General features: G+C 50.2%; 1 protein-coding gene across 1 annotated transcript in view; it reads left to right on the top strand.

Annotated features, from left to right (window-relative positions):
• The window catches only part of SDF4 (stromal cell derived factor 4), a 54,823-nt gene extending 44,392 nt beyond the window's left edge, over positions 1-10,431 (top strand). Inside the window, exons 5-7 of the mRNA XM_029065529.1 lie at positions 1,709-1,867; positions 3,704-3,879; positions 8,943-10,431. Coding sequence (XP_028921362.1) covers positions 1,709-1,867; positions 3,704-3,879; positions 8,943-9,119 — 512 coding nt within the window. The 3' untranslated portion in view covers positions 9,120-10,431. The remainder of the gene's footprint in view (positions 1-1,708; positions 1,868-3,703; positions 3,880-8,942) is intronic.
• The last annotated feature ends 8,595 nt before the right edge of the window (positions 10,432-19,026 follow it).

Below are 19,026 nucleotides of genomic sequence, written 5' to 3'. Positions count from 1 at the left end.
CTGGTATTTTTTTTTTTTCAAAAAGTGGGTTTTTCCTTTTTAAATCGAAGCCTCTCCTATCTAAAGCTATCTGGCACGTGAGAGAGAAACCGAAAGGAACAAAAAAATCACCTCTGGTTTTGTTCCTCCGTAAAAATTTTTGATTAAGCATAAAGCGTTCTTACTAGTGAAATTTCCACTTATTTCTAAAAATCCAAAGTAGGAAGTTTGGATTCTCAGGGTACCACGTTGAGGCCGGACTTGTTGCGGCCATACTTCCTGGCACCGCAGCCCAAACCACTGGCACAGCGCTCAGTACAGTGCCTGGCGCATAGTAAGTGCTTAACAGATACCATATTATTATTATTATTAGAGCTATGGCCCCAATGGATTCATCAGAACCCCTAGAGACCCAGCAGGAGAAAGGGGAAAGGGAAGAGAAGCAGCATGGTCTAGTGGAAGGAGCATGGGCCTGGCTGACAGGGGACCTAGATTCTGATCCCAGCTCCTCCACTTGTCTGCTGTATGACCTTGGGCAAGTCACTTCATTCTCTTTGTTTCAGTTTCCTCAGCTGTAAAATGGTGATTCAGTACCCATTCTCTGTCATACTTAAACTGTGCCATTCAGGACAGAGACTAATTATAATAATAATGGTATTTGTTAAGCGCTTACTATGTGCCCAGCACTGTTCTAAGCATTGGGGTAGATATAGGGTAATCAGGTTATCCCATGTGGGGCTCACAGTCTTAATCCCCATTTTACAGATGAGGTAACAGGCACAGAGAAGTTAAGGGTCTTGCCCAAGGTCACACGGCAGAGCTGGGATTAGTACCCACGTCCTCTGTCTCCCAAGCCCGTGCTCTTTCCACTAAGCTGTGCTGCTTCTGTTCTAACTGCTGGAGTAGATACAATTTAATCAGGTTGGACACAGCCCTTGTCCTACTGGGGCTCACACTCTTAATCCCCATTTTACAGACAAGGTAACTGAGGCCCAGAGAAGTGAAGTGACTGTGTCCGACCTAATTAACTTGTACCTACCCCAGTGCTTAGAACAGTGTTTGACACACAGTAAGCACTTAACGAAGCCATAAAAAAGAAACAAAACGCGTCAGATCCATGCAACAGAAGGATGAGAGGTTGGGGCTGGGGTGGGAAGAAAAGAAACAAGTGACCGGTAGGAGCTCAAATCCACGTGGCAGGACCATCCCTCAGGGGCCCAGCATCTTCTGGAAAGCCACTCAAATCCAAACAGCCAAATCACATGTAGCACATCGCCAGTTTCCTTGAAGTCATCTTGGAAGGCCTATCCAGTCAGCACTATCCTATCCAACAGAGAGCAACTCTCCCCTCCTTCAAGACCATTTGGAAGGCCCATTTCCTCCAAGAAGCCTTCCCTGACTGAGCCCTCCTCTCCTCTTTTCCCACTCTCTTCTGCGCCGCTTATACTTGCTCCTTCATTCATCCTCTCTCCCTACCCCATGGCACATAAGTACATATCTGAATAAATCATAATTTATTCATTTAACTATTAATTTATTTATATTAATGCCTGTCCCCCGCTCTAGATTGTGAGCTCGTTGTGGGCAGGGAATGTGTTTGATATTATATTGTACTCAAGTGCTTAGTACAGTGCTTTGCACACAGCAAGCACTCAATAATCAGTAAGTGCTCAATAAATGCTATTAATGATAATATATGATGATGTGATGCCACTCTCTCTTTTTCTAGCTCAGGAAGTTCTCGATAACCTGAAGGATCGTTGGTACCAGGCTGACAACCCCCCGACTGACCTGCTGCTTAATGAAGAAGAGTTCTTGTCTTTTCTCCATCCTGAGCACAGCCGGGGGATGCTAAAGTTCATGGTCAAAGAGATTGTCCGGGACTTGGGTAGGTCACCATGGGGCACTGTGTCGATCTTGACCCTAGCGGTTCACCCAAAAACTCTCCTCCCCTCCCAGGCTCTGACTTTGTGGTGGGTGACCAGTATCTAGTTCCTGTCACACTGTGTCCCCCCCCCCCCCCGGCAACACTAAAAACCCCCCCAAAACTGAAAAACAAAAAATCCTTGTTTCCAAAGAGAATTTGTCATCATGGGTCATGGGGCTGTGCGGAAGAGAACCCCAGCCAATCAGCTGCTGGTGAGAGAAGCCCAAGAGACCCAAGTTCTCATCTCTCATCCCAGCTCTGCCACTGGCCTCCTGGGTGATCATGGGCAAGTCACTTAACCCCTCTGGGCCTCAGTTTTCCCCTCAGTACAATGAGATATGACACCTACCTCTCCCTCCCATGCAGGGATGTGTTGAGGATAAAATAAGAAAAGGTATTTTTCATTCCTGAGTGCACAGAGCCCCCTTATTTGTCCGAAGCGCTTTCACATCCAGAGCCTGTGTCACTTGGGCGCCTTCTCCTCTGGGAGTTCAGCTGGAGTCCTTGGGAGGGAACGCTTCCCCGGCCCCAGGTTCAGTTGAACTTTGCTTCCTTCCAAGCTGACCATTTGCTCTACTCTTCACGCTCACTCACTTGACCCCTGGAGGCAGATGGCAAAGGTGGCGGAGAACTAGGAACCTGCCCAGGAAGTAACTTTCAGCCCCCCCTCCTCCCTGACCACCAAAGAGGTAGCCCCAGAGCCTCCGAGAGGACCGAGTTAGAGTTGTTCCACTGTCACAGCAATTGTGAAGCAGTGTGGCCTAATGGATAGACCACGGTCCTGAGAGTCAGAAGGACCTGGGTTCTAATCCCAGCTCTGCCACTTGTCTGCTATGACCTTGGGCAAATCACTTCCCCTCTTTGTGCCTCAGTGACCTCATCTGTAAAACGGGGACTAAGACTGTGAGCCCCGAGTAGAAATGGACCGTGACTGACCTAATTAGTTTGTTTCTACCCCGGTGTTCAGTACAGTGCTCTGCACTCAGTAAGTGCTCAATAAATGCAATTGATTATTATTATATATTAATATATAATAATTAATAATGTAATATTAATGGTGCTTGTCAAGCACTTACTCTGTTCCAAGCACTGTTCTAAGATATGGAGTAGATACAAGTTAAGCAGGTTGGACACAGTCCCGTCCCACCTGGGGCTCACACTCTTCATCGTGGTTTTACAGATGAGGTCACTGAGGAACAGAGAAGTTAAGTGACTTGCCCAAGTCTCAGGATTAGAACCCATGACCTTCTGACTCCCAAACCCATGCTTTATCCATGCTGCAGAGAAGCAGCATGATGTAGTGTATAGAGCATGGGCCTGTGGGTCAGAAGGTCATGGGTTCTAATCCCAGCTCCACCACTTGTCTGCTGCGTGCCCTTGGACAAGTCACTTGACTTCTGTGTGCCTCAGTTATGTCATCTGTGAAATGGAGATTAAGACCATGAGTCACATGCGGGACAGAGACTCTGTCCAACTCAATTTGCTTGTATCCACCCAGTGGATACTAAGCATGTGACTGCTTAGTACAGTGCCTGGCACATAGTAAACGCTTAATAAATGCCACCAAGCCACGCTGCTTCTCCAGTGCTACCATAGTTCTTAGTACAGTGCCTGGCACAGAGTAAGTGCTTAACAAATACCATTTAAAAAAAAACAAGCCCTGAAAAAACCTGAGTGCACGCACCTGGCCTGTCCCTTTCCCTGACCCACTCTCCCACCTCAACGCGGCTCCAACATAAAGAGGTGCGTTAATGGAGGCCTCCCGCCCGACCAACTTCTCCACCCTCGGTTTTCCAGATCAAGACGGTGACAAGAGGCTTACTCTGTCAGAGTTCATCTCCCTGCCGGTGGGGACGGTGGAGAACCAGCAGGCACAGGACGTCGATGACGACTGGGTAAAGGACCGGAAGAAGGAATTCGAAGAGGTGATAGACGCAAACAGGAACGGGATCGTCACCATGGAAGAGCTGGAGGTGGGTATCTGCTGGGCCCCTCGGGGCGAATCCACCAAGAAGCCCTCTGCTCTCCTCCACCCGAGAGCAGCTGGGCTTCTTGCTGGGTGACACAGGGACCTGCAGATGGGCCCTGAGCACGCGTTTTCGCTCCGTGCTTCTGACACCAAGCAACTGTCTGGGCCCGGGGCAGGGCCGGTCCAGGGGCGCTTCACAAGAGCCCAACTTTGCCATCGTAAGGGGTCGGTCCATCGAGAACACGGCCCTCACGCGGTGGAAAAGCCGAGAGGGTTGACCGAGGGCTTACTGTGGGCCAAGCACTGTGCTGAGCGCCAGAGCAGATACAAGGTCATCGGACCAGACATCGCCCATCCTGTCGTGCGCATGAACAGGGCTCATGGTCAGAGAGGGAAGGAGGGCAGGGTTCTGACACTTACAGCTGAGGAAACGGGGGTCCAGAGAGTAAGTGATTTGCCTAGTGTCCCCAGGTGGTAGGAGGAAATACAATAAGCACTGAACTCACATTCAACGGTGGCCTCAAGGGGATTCCCTAAATCTATTTTACTGTCCAGCACTATCAAGAATAACAGTATTTGTTGAGCATCCACTGAGTGCACTGGTCACCCAGCAAGCCACACTTGCCTCTCGGCTTGACTACTGGTCAGGTCTGCCCAATAGGGCTGTAGGGGAGGACGGCTGTGTGTTTGAGGGTGGGGATAAGAGGTGGGCACTTTCCTCCCAGGCTTATTTGGTCGCAAGCTCCCCGAGACCCACTGTCCAGCCGCCCTGACACTGAGTGAAACCACGGGCTGGGAAAGCAGTTGGGGCTGGGTTTTCCATTGCCGAGTGAGTCATTTTGCCCTTTTTGAAAGCTCTCTCTTTTCCAGAGTGCCACCCCAGCTTGCAGCACCCTTGCTACTCTGTTGATATTAGAGAGCATTTCTGATATTTATGGGCAACCTATGCTTAAAGATCAGAACTAGTGCCTGAGGTACAGAGCAGCAACAAATACCATAATTATTAGTAGTAAACAGGAGCAGCAGCAGTACATCTCACCACTGACCCCCTCGCCCACATCCTGCCTTGTGTTTAGAGCTCCTCCCCCTTCATATCTGACAGACCACTCAACTCCCCTCCTTCAGATCCTTATTAAAAACCACCTTCCCCGACTGTGTCCTTCTTGGATCTGATCCCTTTAAGCACTGGATATTCACTCCCACTTTCAACCCCCCAGCACTTGTGTTCAAACCCATATTTTATTTTGGTTTCTGCCAAAACCCCCACCAAGACTGTAAGCTCCTAGTGGGCAGGAAACGGGTCTGCCAACTCTGTTGCATTGTACTCTCCCAGGCGCATAGTTCACTGCTCTGCACACAATAAGCGCTCAAATTCCAGTGAGTGATTGATAGGGGTAGTGTCAGTAAATACTATTATTCTCGGTACTGCTGGTCAGTAAAATGAATTTAGGAATCCCCCTTGAGGCTACCGTTGAAGGTGAGTTCGGAGTTTATTGTATTTCCTCCTACCATTTGGGGACCTTTTACCCGATAGACCCCCAACTCCTCAGGGGTCAGCGTCCCTGCTCAGAGCGTCAGGGACATTCCCACATTCTCTCTGTTCTCCACTGGTGATGGGCTGACTTTCATTCATTCATTCAATCATATTTATTGAGCGCTTACTGTGCACAGAGCACTGTATTAAGCATTTGGAATGTACAGTTCGACCACAGATAGAAACAGTCCCTGCCCAACAACAGGCTCACAGTCTAAATGGGGGATACAGACAGCAAAACAAAGCAAGTAGTCAGGCAGGCCTACCTGCCTGCTTCTCCTACCCATAAACCTGAAAACCCCTTTTTTTGGTTTGTTTTGTTATGGTATTTTTAAGCACTTACTCTATGCCAGGCACTGTATTGAGCACCGGGATAGATATAAGATATTTAGGTTGGACACAGTCCCCACCCCACAGAGGGCTTACAGTCTAAATCCCCATTTTACAGATGAGGACACTGAGGCACAGAGTAGTGAAGTGACTTGCCCAAGGTCACGTAGCCAACATGGGGCGGAACGGGGATGAGAACCCGGGTCCTCTGACTCCCAGTGATCTTTCTCCCAGGCTACACCGCTTTTCTGGTAGGCGAGCGTTTTCTAAAATCCTGGAACAAGCTGTCTTTAGTATTGCTAAAAGACGGGGCCTCCCGAGTGACAGGTTCTTTGAGCCTTGTGGATCAGAGCCCGCAAAGAGAGGCATATTAACTTTGATTCTCATTCTACGTCTTTGTGGTTCGTTACAACCTCTTCCAGTTACCGTAAATCATCTGCCTCTCCATTTTAATTTCATAGAATCAGACACCTTGGAAGCACTGTCAAGAGTTCACCTTATCAGTTAACGGCATCAAAACTACTGCCTGAACTCCTGCTGAGTGCAGAGTCAGTTGAACAGACTAAAGCCTTAAAGGATGTGATCCCTGCCCTCAAGGTATTTGCATTCTAAGGAGACAGTGGCACAAATGGACAAATATACAGAGTTAAGGGGGAAAGAATCGATATAAATAGTAAAACCAAGTGACTAAACAACAAAAGATCAGTTCAGGTGGAAAACACATAGGGCTGCGAGTCAGGGGACATAGGTTCTAGTCTCAGCTCTGCCCTGACCCGCCCTGTGACTTTGGGCGAGTCACTTAACCTCTCTGAGCCTTGCTTTCCTCATACGTAAAATGGGGGTAAGATCCCCATCTCTTTGAATGTAAACCCTTGGTGAACGGCAGTTTCTTCTGATCCGATTATCCAGGTTCTACCCCAGTGCTTAGCACCTAGTAAGTGCTTGATAAATATATCAGCAGCAGCAGGACCTAGTGGAAAGAGCACAGGCGTGTGAGCCAGAGGATCTGGGTTCTAATCCTGGCTCTGACACTTGTCTGTGGTGTAAACTGGGGCAAGTCACTTATCTGTGCCTCAGTTCCCTCATCTGTAAAACAGGGATTGAGACTGTGAGCCCCATGTGGGACAGGGACTGTGTCCCATCCTATCTGCTTGTACGCACCCCAGCACGTAGTGCAGTGCCTGACACACCGTAAGTGCTTAACAAATATCGTAATTATTATTATTATTATACCTGTTCTCCCTTCTGCTTAGATTGAGCCCTAGGTGGGACAGGGACAGTGTCCAACCTGATTATGACTCGTATCTCCCCCAGAGCTTGAGTGCCTTGCTCACAGTAAAGCGCTCAATAAATACCATTGATAGTTAGCACTTAAGGAATAAGGAAGGCCTCCTGGAGGAAGTGACTTGTAGCCGAGCTTCAAAGGAGTGAGGGGCACAGGGGTCGGGGAGAGAGAGGTGGTTTAGCTCATGTGTGGGGCAGGGGTGTTAGTGATGTGGAGGTCGGAGTGTTGAGAGTGACAGTTTGGCATGGAGGGCATGGAGCTGACCAGCTGGGATGTCACCTGGTCCAACCCGCTCCTATCTCAATGCAGATATGCCTGTGGCCTCTGGGCAAAGATGGCTGAATTTGGGAATTCCAGGGGCCAGCCCAGCTGTGCACTTGGGGGAGGAGGGGAGAGCGGGCCAGTCCTGAAGGACATGTGCCTTGCCAACTGGCTTTCCTTGGGCTGTGCACTGCCCCCTTGGATGATGGACTAAGGGAAGAGCTTCCAAGGACTAGGATGGAGCCTCTTAAATGGGAATCCTGTGGGTCCGGAGGTCAGGATGCAGGCAGTTGGCAGGGGGCAGCAGAGGCTGTGGCATGTCAGCCAGCCACTCTCCCTTGCTGCTTGGACAGAGTAGCCAGTGATCCCAGCTGGGGGTACCCAGGTAGCCAGGCAGCTTGCGTCCTGGGCAGCGGGCCAATCTTGCCCTCTGTCAGTTGTATTTATTGAGCGCTTACTGTGTGCGGAGCACTGTACTAAGTGCTTGGGACAGTACAATATAACAGTAAACAGACACATTCCCTGCTCACAACAAGCTTACAGTCTAGAGGACGAGACTGACGACTGACCACCTCACCGGGCCTTTTCTCTGTCCAGTCAGGAGGAACGTTGAAGTCATAAAGCCACAGTTTTTCTCCCAAGGATTGCTCCTGCCTCTGTCTTTCTCACTCAGTGAGGATCTCTGACCCCCAGATATGTTAGCTGGAAAAATGTCCCAGGCCCAGCTCTACCCCGTTTATAGCCGTGGTTCCCCGCATGCCTCCCCGCTGCGGCCTGCCGTTCCCTTTTGGAGTGATCCCGAAAGCTGACGGAGAGGGGAAATGTCATGGCTTGAAGCCCGCGAGCTGCAGGCAAATTGGGCCGACCATCCATCCCCTCGGGGGCCCTCTGGGGAGGTGGTGGTTGGACGGACGGCGGGAACGGCTGACTCTGCCCGCTGCCCGCACCTGGGGCCCGGGATGGATGTGCAGCACCTTGTGGCTTTTACAGGTAGCGATTAAAGCACAGGATGTGAACTAGCCACTGCGAGTGTGCGGTTCTGAGAAGTTTACGGGAATGACACCACAGTTGTTCCTCCGGGCCTGAGAGCAGGGGAGAAAGTGGTGTGCCTGTGTGTGTGTGTGTGAGGTAGGGGGGTTGGAGGTTGCCGGGGGCTGGCGGCTTTCTAGGAGGAATTTGCGACTCTGCCCTTGCTTCTGGAGGACGTGACCTGAGCCCCAGAGAGTGGAACACTCAGGATTCTGGGGTCCCTTTGGGCTCCGGGCCGGCTGGCCAGCGGAGGGCCTCCCCCAGTGGTTGAGCTGAGCCCCTGGTGGAAGCGGGGTTGATTGACATTTTCTGGGTGGCCGGTTACCCAAACAGGGCTGAACCATTCCCTCCCCTTGGCCTTGTGGCAGTCCTGACCGCCGCCAACCGGTGCTCGGCAGTATGATGGCCACAAGGACCCTTCCGCGGCCATCAGCCACCGGCAGATCACGGGGCCCCCGGATTCTCAGCCCAGCCGGGGGTCAGAACCGGCGCTTCCCCAGGGGGCGGCAGCAGGGCCCCGGCTCCGGCCCCAAGGGAGCCTGGCAAGAGGGAGCGGGGGTGGAGGGGGGCTGGGGGCCGGGGAGTGGCACGGCTCTGCCCCAGGGTGACTCCCTCCTGTCTGCCGCAGGAGTACATGGACCCCATGAACGAGTACAATGCGCTCAGTGAGGCCAAGCAGATGATCGCCGTGGCGGACGAGAACCAGAATCGCCACCTGGAGCTGGAGGAGATCCTGAAGTACAGCGAGTACTTCACGGGGAGCAAGCTCATGGACTATGCCCGCAACGTCCACGAGGAGTTCTGACCCCCCGAGGACGACGACACCGCCCCTCTCCCCGCTCCCCGCCACCGCCCCTGCCGAGGGGCTTACAGCACCTTGTCGCCCGACCCCCACTCCCCGGAGGCGGGAGACCGACGCCACCTTGCTGCTAGCCGTGTTCCGTGTGCGTGCGTTGTGTGTTCAGACTGACGGCCGTCCCTCCAAGAGACCCCGAGGTCGTTGGCCTCACTGGAAGGAGGGAACGAGGGGCTGGGCAGAGTTGACCCGAGTCTGTGCCCTCCTGGGCAGAGGACCGGTCATCTGGGGAGTGACTTTAACCCCCTCCCACCATTGAAAAGCATTAATTTTGGTACCTGGAAACGCTGTTCTGGATCGTATGTCCAACGGGGAAGGTCATGGGGCGTCGCTGGGCTTCCCGAAATTCCCCGTTTGGCGTCCTGGTGGGCCTGGAGTGGGAGGGAAGAGGGATTTGGCTGCGGGAGAGCTGTGCCCCTCTTGCTTGGCTTTCTACCTCCCCTCCACCCAGCCCCAGCAAGCAACAAAACAGGCAGGCTGTCACCCCCAACGGCCCCCTGCCCCTCTCAAGTCCTTCTGTCTTAGGCAGATTTTCTCATGCATTCAAAAAAACACCAAAAACACACACAACAACTCCGGAATGATTTAAGGTGTATTTATTAAATGTCAGGAGGAGAAGGGGATGCTGCCAGCGCCCACTGTTGTGCACACTTCTGGCCCTGCCCCAGAGCAACACTAACTCCATGCCTGTCTGCGCCCCAGCAAGGTTAGAGTGGGCAGTTTATTAATAATAATAATGATAATAATTGTGGTTTTTGTTAAGCGTTTACTATATGCCAGGCACTGTACTAAGCAGTGGGGTAGATACAAGATATAATTTGTCCTGCTCACTTTCTCATTTGCTTCGGGAGCTGCTCCTTGGAAGCCCAGCAGCGACCACCTCACCCCCAAGTGTCCTGGGTACCTAGAGGTAGGAGGGCATGCTGGGGGCTGTAGTGTGGCCTCCCTCAGAGGGGAAGAAAAAGTTGGCAGCAAGCTCCTTGAAAGCAGGGGTCATGTCTACCAACTCCAGTACAGTGCTCTGCACTCAGTAAGCGCTTAGTAAATGCCAATGGTTGATTGACTCTGATCGAAGCCCACTGGGCTCCAGGTACTGTCCTGAGCACTTGGGAGAGTTCAACAGACGCAAGATATATGTCCCCTGCCTTCAAGGAGCTGACGGTCTAAGGGGGAGACAGGCGTTATTTACAAAATGTGCAGGGGGAAGAATTCGGATCTAACATATATCATGATGAAGCAACTGAATAAATAATTAAATCCACAAATGTTACTGAGTGTTGAGGAGGGGAAGAGACTATGTAAGTGCTAAGGGTGGCTGTTGGGTTGATTTGCCATGGGTTTGGGGGATTAATAAGTAAAGGCTTCTTGGAGGAGGTGGGATTTTAGGTCTGCAGAGATGGGCAGCACTGTGGCTTGATGGGGAAGAGAGCTCCAGGCTTGGGGAACAGCAGGAGCAAGAGGATGGAAGCAGGTTGTGAAAAAGGTAGAGTTAGTAGGGTGAGCTTGTGATCAATCAATCAATATATCGGTGGTATTTATTGAATGTTTAACATGTGTAGAGCACTGTACTAAACACTTGGGAGAGTACAACACAACAGAGTCGACAGACATAATCCCTGCCCACTAGGAATCTAGAGGGGAAGGCAGGCATTGAAATTACCTCTAGGGGAAATGGCAGGGTATAAAGGCATGTATGTAAATGCTGGGGCCTCTGGGTGTTTTGAATATCAAATGCTTAAAGGGTACAGATCTAAGTGCATAGGTAATGCAGAAGGGAGATTGACTAGGGAAAATGAGGACATAGGGAAGGATTCTTGGAAGAGATGTGATTTTTAGGACAGATTGTTGGAAGAGAGATGATTTTTAGGAAGGACTTTTTGGAAAATATATGATTTTTAGGGTGGTTTCGAAGGTGGGGAGAGTAATGGTCTGTCGTGTAGAAAGGGGGAAGGAGTCCCAGGCCTGGAGGAGGATCAGTCAATCAGTGGTATTCATTGAGTGCTTAATGTGTGCAGGGCACTGTACTAAAAGCTTGGAAGAATGTAATAAACAGAGTTGGTAGACACATTCCCTGCCCACATCAAGCTTGTAGTCCAGAGGGAGAGACAGACATTTTAATAAAAAATAAGTTGTGGATATGTACATAAGTGCTGTGGGGCTGAAGATGGGGTAACTATCAAGTGCCCAAAGGGTACATATCCAAGTATATAGATGATGCAGAAGGGAGAGAAAGTCGGGAAAAAGAGCTTAATCGGGAAAGGCATCTTGGAGGAGATAGTACCTTAAAAAGGCTCTGAAGGTGGGGAGGGTGGTGGTCTGGTGTATAAAGAAAGGGAGGGAGTTCCAGGGCAGAGGGAGGATGTGGAAAAGGGGTTGGTGGTGAGCTAAATAAGATTGGTGCAGTGAGCAAGCTGGTGATAGAGCAAGTGTGAAGCCTGGTTGTAGTAGGAAATCAGTGGGGTAAGGTAGGAGGGGGAGAGCCAAGTGACCGTTTTAAAATGTTTGGTTAGGAGCTGGATGGGTACAGTGGTGGATGGGCAACCACTGGAGGTTCTTGAGGGTTGGGGAGACGTAGAGTGGATGTATTTTAGAAAAATGACCTAGGTAAGCAGAGTAAAGTATAGTCTGGAGTGGGGAGAAAAAGGAGATAGGGAGGTCAGCAGAGGCTGGTGCAGTAGTTGAGGCGGGATAAAATAAGTGCTTGAATCAGCACAGAAGCAGTTCCGATGGAAAGGGCAGGGCAGATTTTAGCGCTGTTGTGAAGGTGAACTGACAGGATTTGGTGACAGGATGAAATATGTGGGTTATATGGGAGAAATGAGTCAAGGATAATGCCATGGTTACGGGCTTGTGAGATTGGGAGGACTGTGGTATTGTTACAGGAATGGGAAGGTGAGGGGGAGGATAGGGTTTGGGTGGGAAGATAAGTTCTCTTTTGGCCATGTTTCATTTGAGGTGTCGGCGGGACATCCAAGTAGAGATGTCCTGGAGGCGGGAGGAAGTATGAGACTGGAGAGAGAAATTTGGGGATCATCAATAAATTGATGATATTTATTGAGGGCTTACTATGTGCAGAACACTTTAAAGTGCTTGGGAGAATACGGTGCAGCAGAGTTGGCAGGCACAAATCATCTGCCTAAAGATGGTAGTTGAAACTGGGAGTGATTGAATTCTTCAAGGAAGTGCTCATTGTGGGCAGAGAATTTGTCTACTAACTGTGTTATATTGGGCTCTCTGAAGCGCTTAGTATAGCACTCAATAAAAACGATGTAATTGAACCATAGAAGAGAACTCAGAACTGAGCCTTGAGGGACCCCTACTGACAGAGGGTGGGAGTCAGAGGAACAGCCTGCAGAAGAGATTAAGTAGCGATCAGAGAAATAGGAGGGAACTGTGTCAGTAAAGCCAAGGTTGAGTAATGATTCAAGGAGAGAGGGGTGTGTTCTACAGTGACGGAGGCAGCTGAGACATATAGGACGATTTGGATGAAGTAGAGGCTGTCGGATTTGGCAAGAAAAAGGTCATTTGGTCATTGTAAAGAGGGCTGTTTCTATGGAGTGAAGAGGGAGGAAACCAGTTTGAAGGAGATCAAGGAGAGAATTGGAGGAAACAGTGTGGCCTAGTGGAAAGAGCACAGTCCTGGGAGTCAGAGGATCTGGGTTCTAATCTATCTTGAGCAAGTCCTTTAACGTCTCTGTGCCTCAGTTTCCTCATCTGTAAAATGGGACTTAGATCCTACTCCCTCCTACGTAGGCTGTGAGACCCATGTGGGACAGGGACTGAATCTAAAATGATATCCTTATATCTCACTCAGCACTTGGTACATAGTAAGTGCTTAACAAGTACCATTAAAAAAGATAAAAAAGAGGAAATGGTGACAGCTGGGGTAGATAGCTTTATCAAAGAGTTTGGAGAGGAATGGGAGGAGGGTGATGGGATGATGATAGAGGGAGCTTTGGGGTCAAAGGAAAGGTTCCTTAGGATAAGGGATATATGAGCATTTTTGAAAGCAGTGGGGAAGAAGCTATTGGAAAGTGAACAGTTTCAAGTGATGGTCAGGGAGGGAAAAAGAGAGTGGGCAGGTGTTATAATAAGGTATGAAGAGATGAAGTCAGAGGCACAGGTGGAGGGAGTAAATTTGGGGAGGAGGCAAGAGATATCTTGAGATACTGCTGAGGAGATTGGGAGGGTGGAAGAGGGAGAGGAACTGAACAGGAGCAGGGTAGATTATAGGGAGGTCATACCTGGCAGTTTTAATTTTGTCAATAAAGTTTGTGCCTAGGTCATAAGGGGAAAGAAATGGCAAGTGGGGAACAGAAGGTTTGAGTAGGGAGTTTAATGTCTGGAGCAGCTGGTGGGGGCAGTAGGTTTGGGAGTCAATTGGGAAGGAAAAGTACGTTATCAGGTGGAGGAGAGGGCAAGCAGTGTGGCATTGTGGTTAGAGCATGGGCCCGGGAGTCAAAGGACTTGGGTTCTAATGCCGACTCCGTTGCTTATCTGCTATGTGACCTTGGGCAAGTCAATTAACTTCTCTATGCCTCAATTCCCTCATCTGTAAAATGAGGATTAAGGCTGTGAGTCCTATGTGGGACAGGGACTGTGTCCAACCTGTTGATCTTGTATCTACCTCAGCACTTAGAATAGTGCCCGGCACAGAGTAAGCAATTAACAAATACCACAATTATTATTATTAAGGGATGTGGACAAGGGGTCATTGGTGAGGTACAGTGAGTAGGTTGGCGTTGGGGGAGCAAAGTGTGAGTCTGGGTTGTAGATCAGTGAAGTAAGGTAGAAGGGAGAGAGCTGACTGCCTTAAAGCTGTTGTTAAGGGGTTTCTATTTGATGTGGAAGTGGAGGGGCAACGACTAGAGAACTTCGAAGAATGGGGAGACAATAACTCATTGTTTTTTGGGTTTTGTTTTTGTTTTTTCAGAAAAATAATCCAGGCAGCAAAGTGAAGTATGGACTGGAGAGGAGAGAGGCAGGGAGGTCAGCAAGGAGGCTGATAGAGTAGTCAAGATAGGAAATCAGTATGGTAGCAGTCAGTTTGGGTGGAAAGGGTAGATTCTAGAGATTGTGAAAGCATAGCCAAAAGGATTTTTTGACAGATTTTTTGTGCAGGTTGAATGAATGAATGAGCAGGTTGAAGGCAGCAGAAAGGTTGAGGAGGATTAGGATGGAATAGAGGCCATTTGATTTGGCAAGGAAGAGGTCATTGGTGACCTTAGAGAGGGCAGTTTCTATGTAATGAAGGGATAGAAGCCAGCAAGGGATAGAGTAGAGTAAGTGGAGGCAGCGGGTTTGGACAACTCACTGAGGGAGTTTGGGGAGGAGTGGTAGAAGAGGGACAGAGTGATAACTGGAGAATGCTGTAGGGCCAAGGGAGGATTTTTTTTAGGGTAGGAGTCATATGGGCGTATTTGAAAGCAATGGCGAAGGAGCCATTGCAAAGCAAACGGTTGAAGATGACTGTCAGGGAGAGAAGAAGGGAAGTGGCACTTGTTTTGATAAGCTGTGAAAGGATGGGGTCAGGTGCAGGTGGAGAAGACAGATTATGAGATTTGGCAGAGATTTCTTCTTGAGATATTGCTGGGAAAGATGGATAAGTCCAAGTGGAAGCAGGAGGAGAAAGGGACTGGAGAAGAGCCGGGAAGGTTTTACGGAGATCACACGTAGTAGTTTCAATTTTTTTCGACAGAGTAGGTGGCCAGGTCATTAGGAGCAAGAGGTGGAAGGGGTGGAGGGGACAGGGAGTTTGAGGAGGGAGTTACAAGTCTGAAAAGGCTGATGTGCGCCATGGGAGTGGGAATATATAAGGATAGAGAAGTATTGTTGACAGGCAGAGGAGAGGGCAAAAGTTAAAGCAGATGAGGGTAAATTAAAAATGAACGAGATCAGCCTGGTGTCTGGATTTCCACCAGCAGCTCTCCACAGATTAATAATGTTGGTATTTATTAAGCACTTACTATGTGCAGAGCACTGTTCTAAGCGCTGGGGTAGATACAGGGTCATCAGGTTGTCCCACGTGAGGCTCAGAGTCTTAATCCCCATTTTACAGATGAGGGAACTGAGGCACAGAGAAGTGAAGTGACGCCCACAGTCACACAGCTGACGGGTGGTGGAGCTGGGATTCGAACCCATGACCTCTGACTCCCAAGCCCGTGCTCTTTCCACTGAGCCATGCTGCTTCTCTAAATTACAAGAGAGGAGGAAGTATACTGCAGAGGTGATCTAAGACTGTGAGTTGGTGTTTTGAAATTAGTGTAGAGTGGAGTTGAGTACATTCATTCAGATAGTCATATTTATTGAGTGCTTACTGTGTGCAGAGCACTGTACTAAGCGCTTGGGAGTACACTATAACAATAAACAGACACATTCCGTGCCCACAACAAGCTTATGATGCACAAGGCATGGATTTGTGTGATAAGAGAAGGTTGTATGGGTATGGAGCATGGTGATGCTAGCAAATTGGAGTGGTTCAGAGATGGGAGATCTCTGGGGGAAAAGGGCAGATTTGAAGCAAGGGGGTGGGGGGAAGAACGCAAGTCAATAGGTTGTGGCCAGACAATGGAATTTCAGTTGGTGAGCTTGGAGATTGTACAGTAAGTAAAGGTGAGATTGTGTATGTAGCCAAGTTGGTGAGTGGGTGAGGTGGGATGGAACGAGAGTTCGGTGGATGGAACTGAGGAGTGAGAGGAAGCAGGCAGCAGAAAGGTCATCGCGAGCATTCAAGTAGATGTTGAAGTCCCCTACGATCAATGTAGGGGCAGGGAGAGTGAAGGAATATGAGAAAGGGATCAAAATGGTTCAAAAAACTGGAGGTAGAACAGTAAATAACAGTGACAGAATCATCCCGTGTAGAGGTGGAAAATGAAAGTGGTGGAAGCAGAGAAGCTCCCTGAGGGTTTAATTATAGTATTTGTTAAGCACTGACTGTATGCCAAGCACTGTTCTAAGTGAAGCGCGCTTTCCCCCTTGCTGGTCCAAGACTTGGGGTGAGCAACTGGAGGAGTGGGGCAAGCTTGGGTGGCGAGAGGGAGTTGAGGGCCGAGTGAACTAAAAGTTTCCCAAGAGGCTCCTAGCCCCAGTCTCAGTAGAAGGCGGCCCTGATGCCAAGAGGGTAGGAACCAGAAGGGTTAGGCCTTGTTTGTGAGAAACCCATCACCCTGCCCATTTTGTATTAATTGTTTTTTCCATTTATATCTTTTCTGATGCCTTTGGCCTCTTCGTTAGAGTCCCTGACCCAGCCCTGGCCGGCACCCTGCCGCCTCTCCTGGTCTTCTCAGCTGGTGGCCAACCCAGAGCTTTAGGCTGGTCCTGCTCACCTTGGCCGAGGCACCAGCGAGGATCGCCACTGGTTGGGACAGCCTTTGGGCACACTGGTCCCAGAGGAGTCGACGTGCCGCAGGCAGGCTCGGGGCCTCCCCGAGTGTCGGTTGCCGCCGGCGGGGCCAGGCCGGGCCACCCCACCAGCAGTTCAGTGGGCCTGGAGTTTCCAAACTGCCAGCTGGGGAAGCAGCACGTTTCATTGTCTTTCTTGCCCGAGAGGTGAAAACCCCCTGCTGCTTGAAAGCAAACTTGAGCCTGGTTGACCAAGGTCAGAGATCAGAACCAGCCCACCTGGACCCCCATATCCAGAGGTCGCGCCAGGCCCATGAGGCCGCCCGGCGCCGAGGGGAGCAGGCGGGAGCCTCCTCTGGTCTGAGTTGTGCTGATATTGCGCCCACCCTCATCCAGCAGGGGGCTCGTACGTCCGCCTGGCTCGGCATCGCCGAGAATGTTGTGGGCGGTTAGGCGCTGGCTGTCGGAAAAACTTGAGTCAGTGTTTTGGAACTTGAGTGGCCCGGCACACCTGTTGGGGGCCGATCCCCAGGGTTGGGAGCGAAGGGAGCCGAAGGAACGGCCTCTGGACCTCGCCCCTCCCAGACACTCGGCTTGACCACGGCCCACGTTTGGACCCTCTGGCCTCTCCCCACAACCTCCCCGGGGTCCTGCTCTGAAGTCTGTGTTACAGGAGCTGGGGCCGCCTTTCCTGCTCATGGCCTGTTTCTGGGGGCCTCCTCCCTCTGAGGCCTCGCTCAGCCCCTCTAGCTGCTGGAGGTGGGGCACTGCCATCCTCTCTCCCTTTGCTCGCTAGTCCCAGGCCAGTTTGCCCACTGTGAGGGAGTGCCTGCGAGCCTGCATGTTTTAGAACAGGGAAATCACTGTCCTATCTGGCAAGTCTATGAAACATCTCTAAAATAAGCTGTCCATCAACCTTTTCTCATGCCAATGAAGAGCATAAGTAAGTCATTGGCTGGCCAGGCCGGCAGAAGGCCTGGAAGTGGCCGGTGTCTTAGCTTAAACTTTCACGTGCCACGAGCGATGCCACGAGAGAAAGCTCGGGTAGCACCCATTCCACTGTAGACTTTCTCCAAAATAGCTGCCTCGCCGAGTGGCCTACCAGCTGTGGGGTGGCATATGCCAGATGGCAGAGCAGAACCAACACAGTGCCCGTTGGATTCACTGCAGGAATCCAGAATCAGGTAGCCACCATTGGCCACAAACCCAGGAAGGGAAGAAGGGGAATGTGGGAACCTCGGTGCCCCCTGAACCCTACCTCCTTCGCTGCTGCTTCCCAGAGAGCTTTCCCAAAGACGTCTCCCAAGAAATGGCCCCAGCCCCAGTGAGGGCAAGGAGGAACTGAGGCAGAGCAGAGGGAGTCTCCCTCTCTAATAGTGGGGGTTACAGTGCCCAGCAAGGCAGGAGCCCCCCACGTTTGGAGGCTGAACCCCCGGAGACCTGAACTCAGGCTTCCTGACCCAGTCCAGAGGCTTCGCCCATTGACCATTTAGAAATATGCTGGCAAATTGCCCTGCTGTGTGTTCCAGCCCCCTTCTCTCCCATCCTGGCAGGTCAGGATCAAACACGTCTGCCCTTTGTTTCAGTCTCCAGGAGAGAGAGTAATTGATAATATTTATTGAGCACCTACTCCTTGCAGAGCACTGTACTAAGCACTTGGGAGAATACAAGAAATTCCAAGCCATCATCCCTGTCCTCAGGGAATTTACAGATTAGGGGGAGATGCACAAAATAATTCACAAATAGAAGAAAAAAGAAAAATGGATATGTAGATGAGGAAGTGCTTAAATAGTAGGATCTGTAAGTCAGAACTGCTCTGAGCAGATCCGAGTGTATAAGTGCATGGTTGACCAAATTGTGCTGAGGGTAGGGCCTAGGGAGAAGAAAAATTAATCCAGCAAGGCCTCCTAGAAGGGGCATCATTTCAGAAAGACTTGGAAGATGGGGAGAGCTGTGGTTTAGTAGCTATGAAAGGGAAGGGACTTGCAGACCAGAATGAAAGGTGAAATGGAAGAGATGAGAATGAGGTGAGGTAAGTGACCTTGAGAAACGAGTGTGAGCTGGAATGTAGCGGGAAAAGAGAGTGGATAGGTAAGAAGGAGAGAGCTCATTGAGTGCTTTAAAGGCAATGATCAGAAGTTTTTGCCTGAGGAGGAGAGGAATGAGCAGCGATCTGAGATTTTTTGAGGAGTGGGGAGACGGGGGACAGAATATTTTAGAGAAATGACCCCAGCAGCAGATCAAAGTATAGACTGGAGAAAGGAGAGAGACTGGAGGCAGGGAGACCAGTGAATAGGTGGATGCAATAGTTTAGCAAGGATGTGACAAGGGCTGGAATCAGGATAGTGGCTGCTTGGATGGAGAGGAATGGAAAGATCTGAGAAATGTTTTGGTGGAAAATCCAAGAGGATTTAACAATGGGCTGGATGTTAAGGTTGAAAGAGAGGAAGGAATTAAGGGTAATAATGCCAAGGTACAGGCTTGAGAGATGGAAAGGATGTCTGTTATCAACTGA

Source organism: Ornithorhynchus anatinus, chromosome 5, assembly GCF_004115215.2.
Source record: "Ornithorhynchus anatinus isolate Pmale09 chromosome 5, mOrnAna1.pri.v4, whole genome shotgun sequence".
Taxonomy (NCBI): domain Eukaryota; kingdom Metazoa; phylum Chordata; class Mammalia; order Monotremata; family Ornithorhynchidae; genus Ornithorhynchus; species Ornithorhynchus anatinus.
Note: the sequence above shows the minus strand (reverse complement) of the source record. Positions and strands in the feature narration are given on the sequence as shown.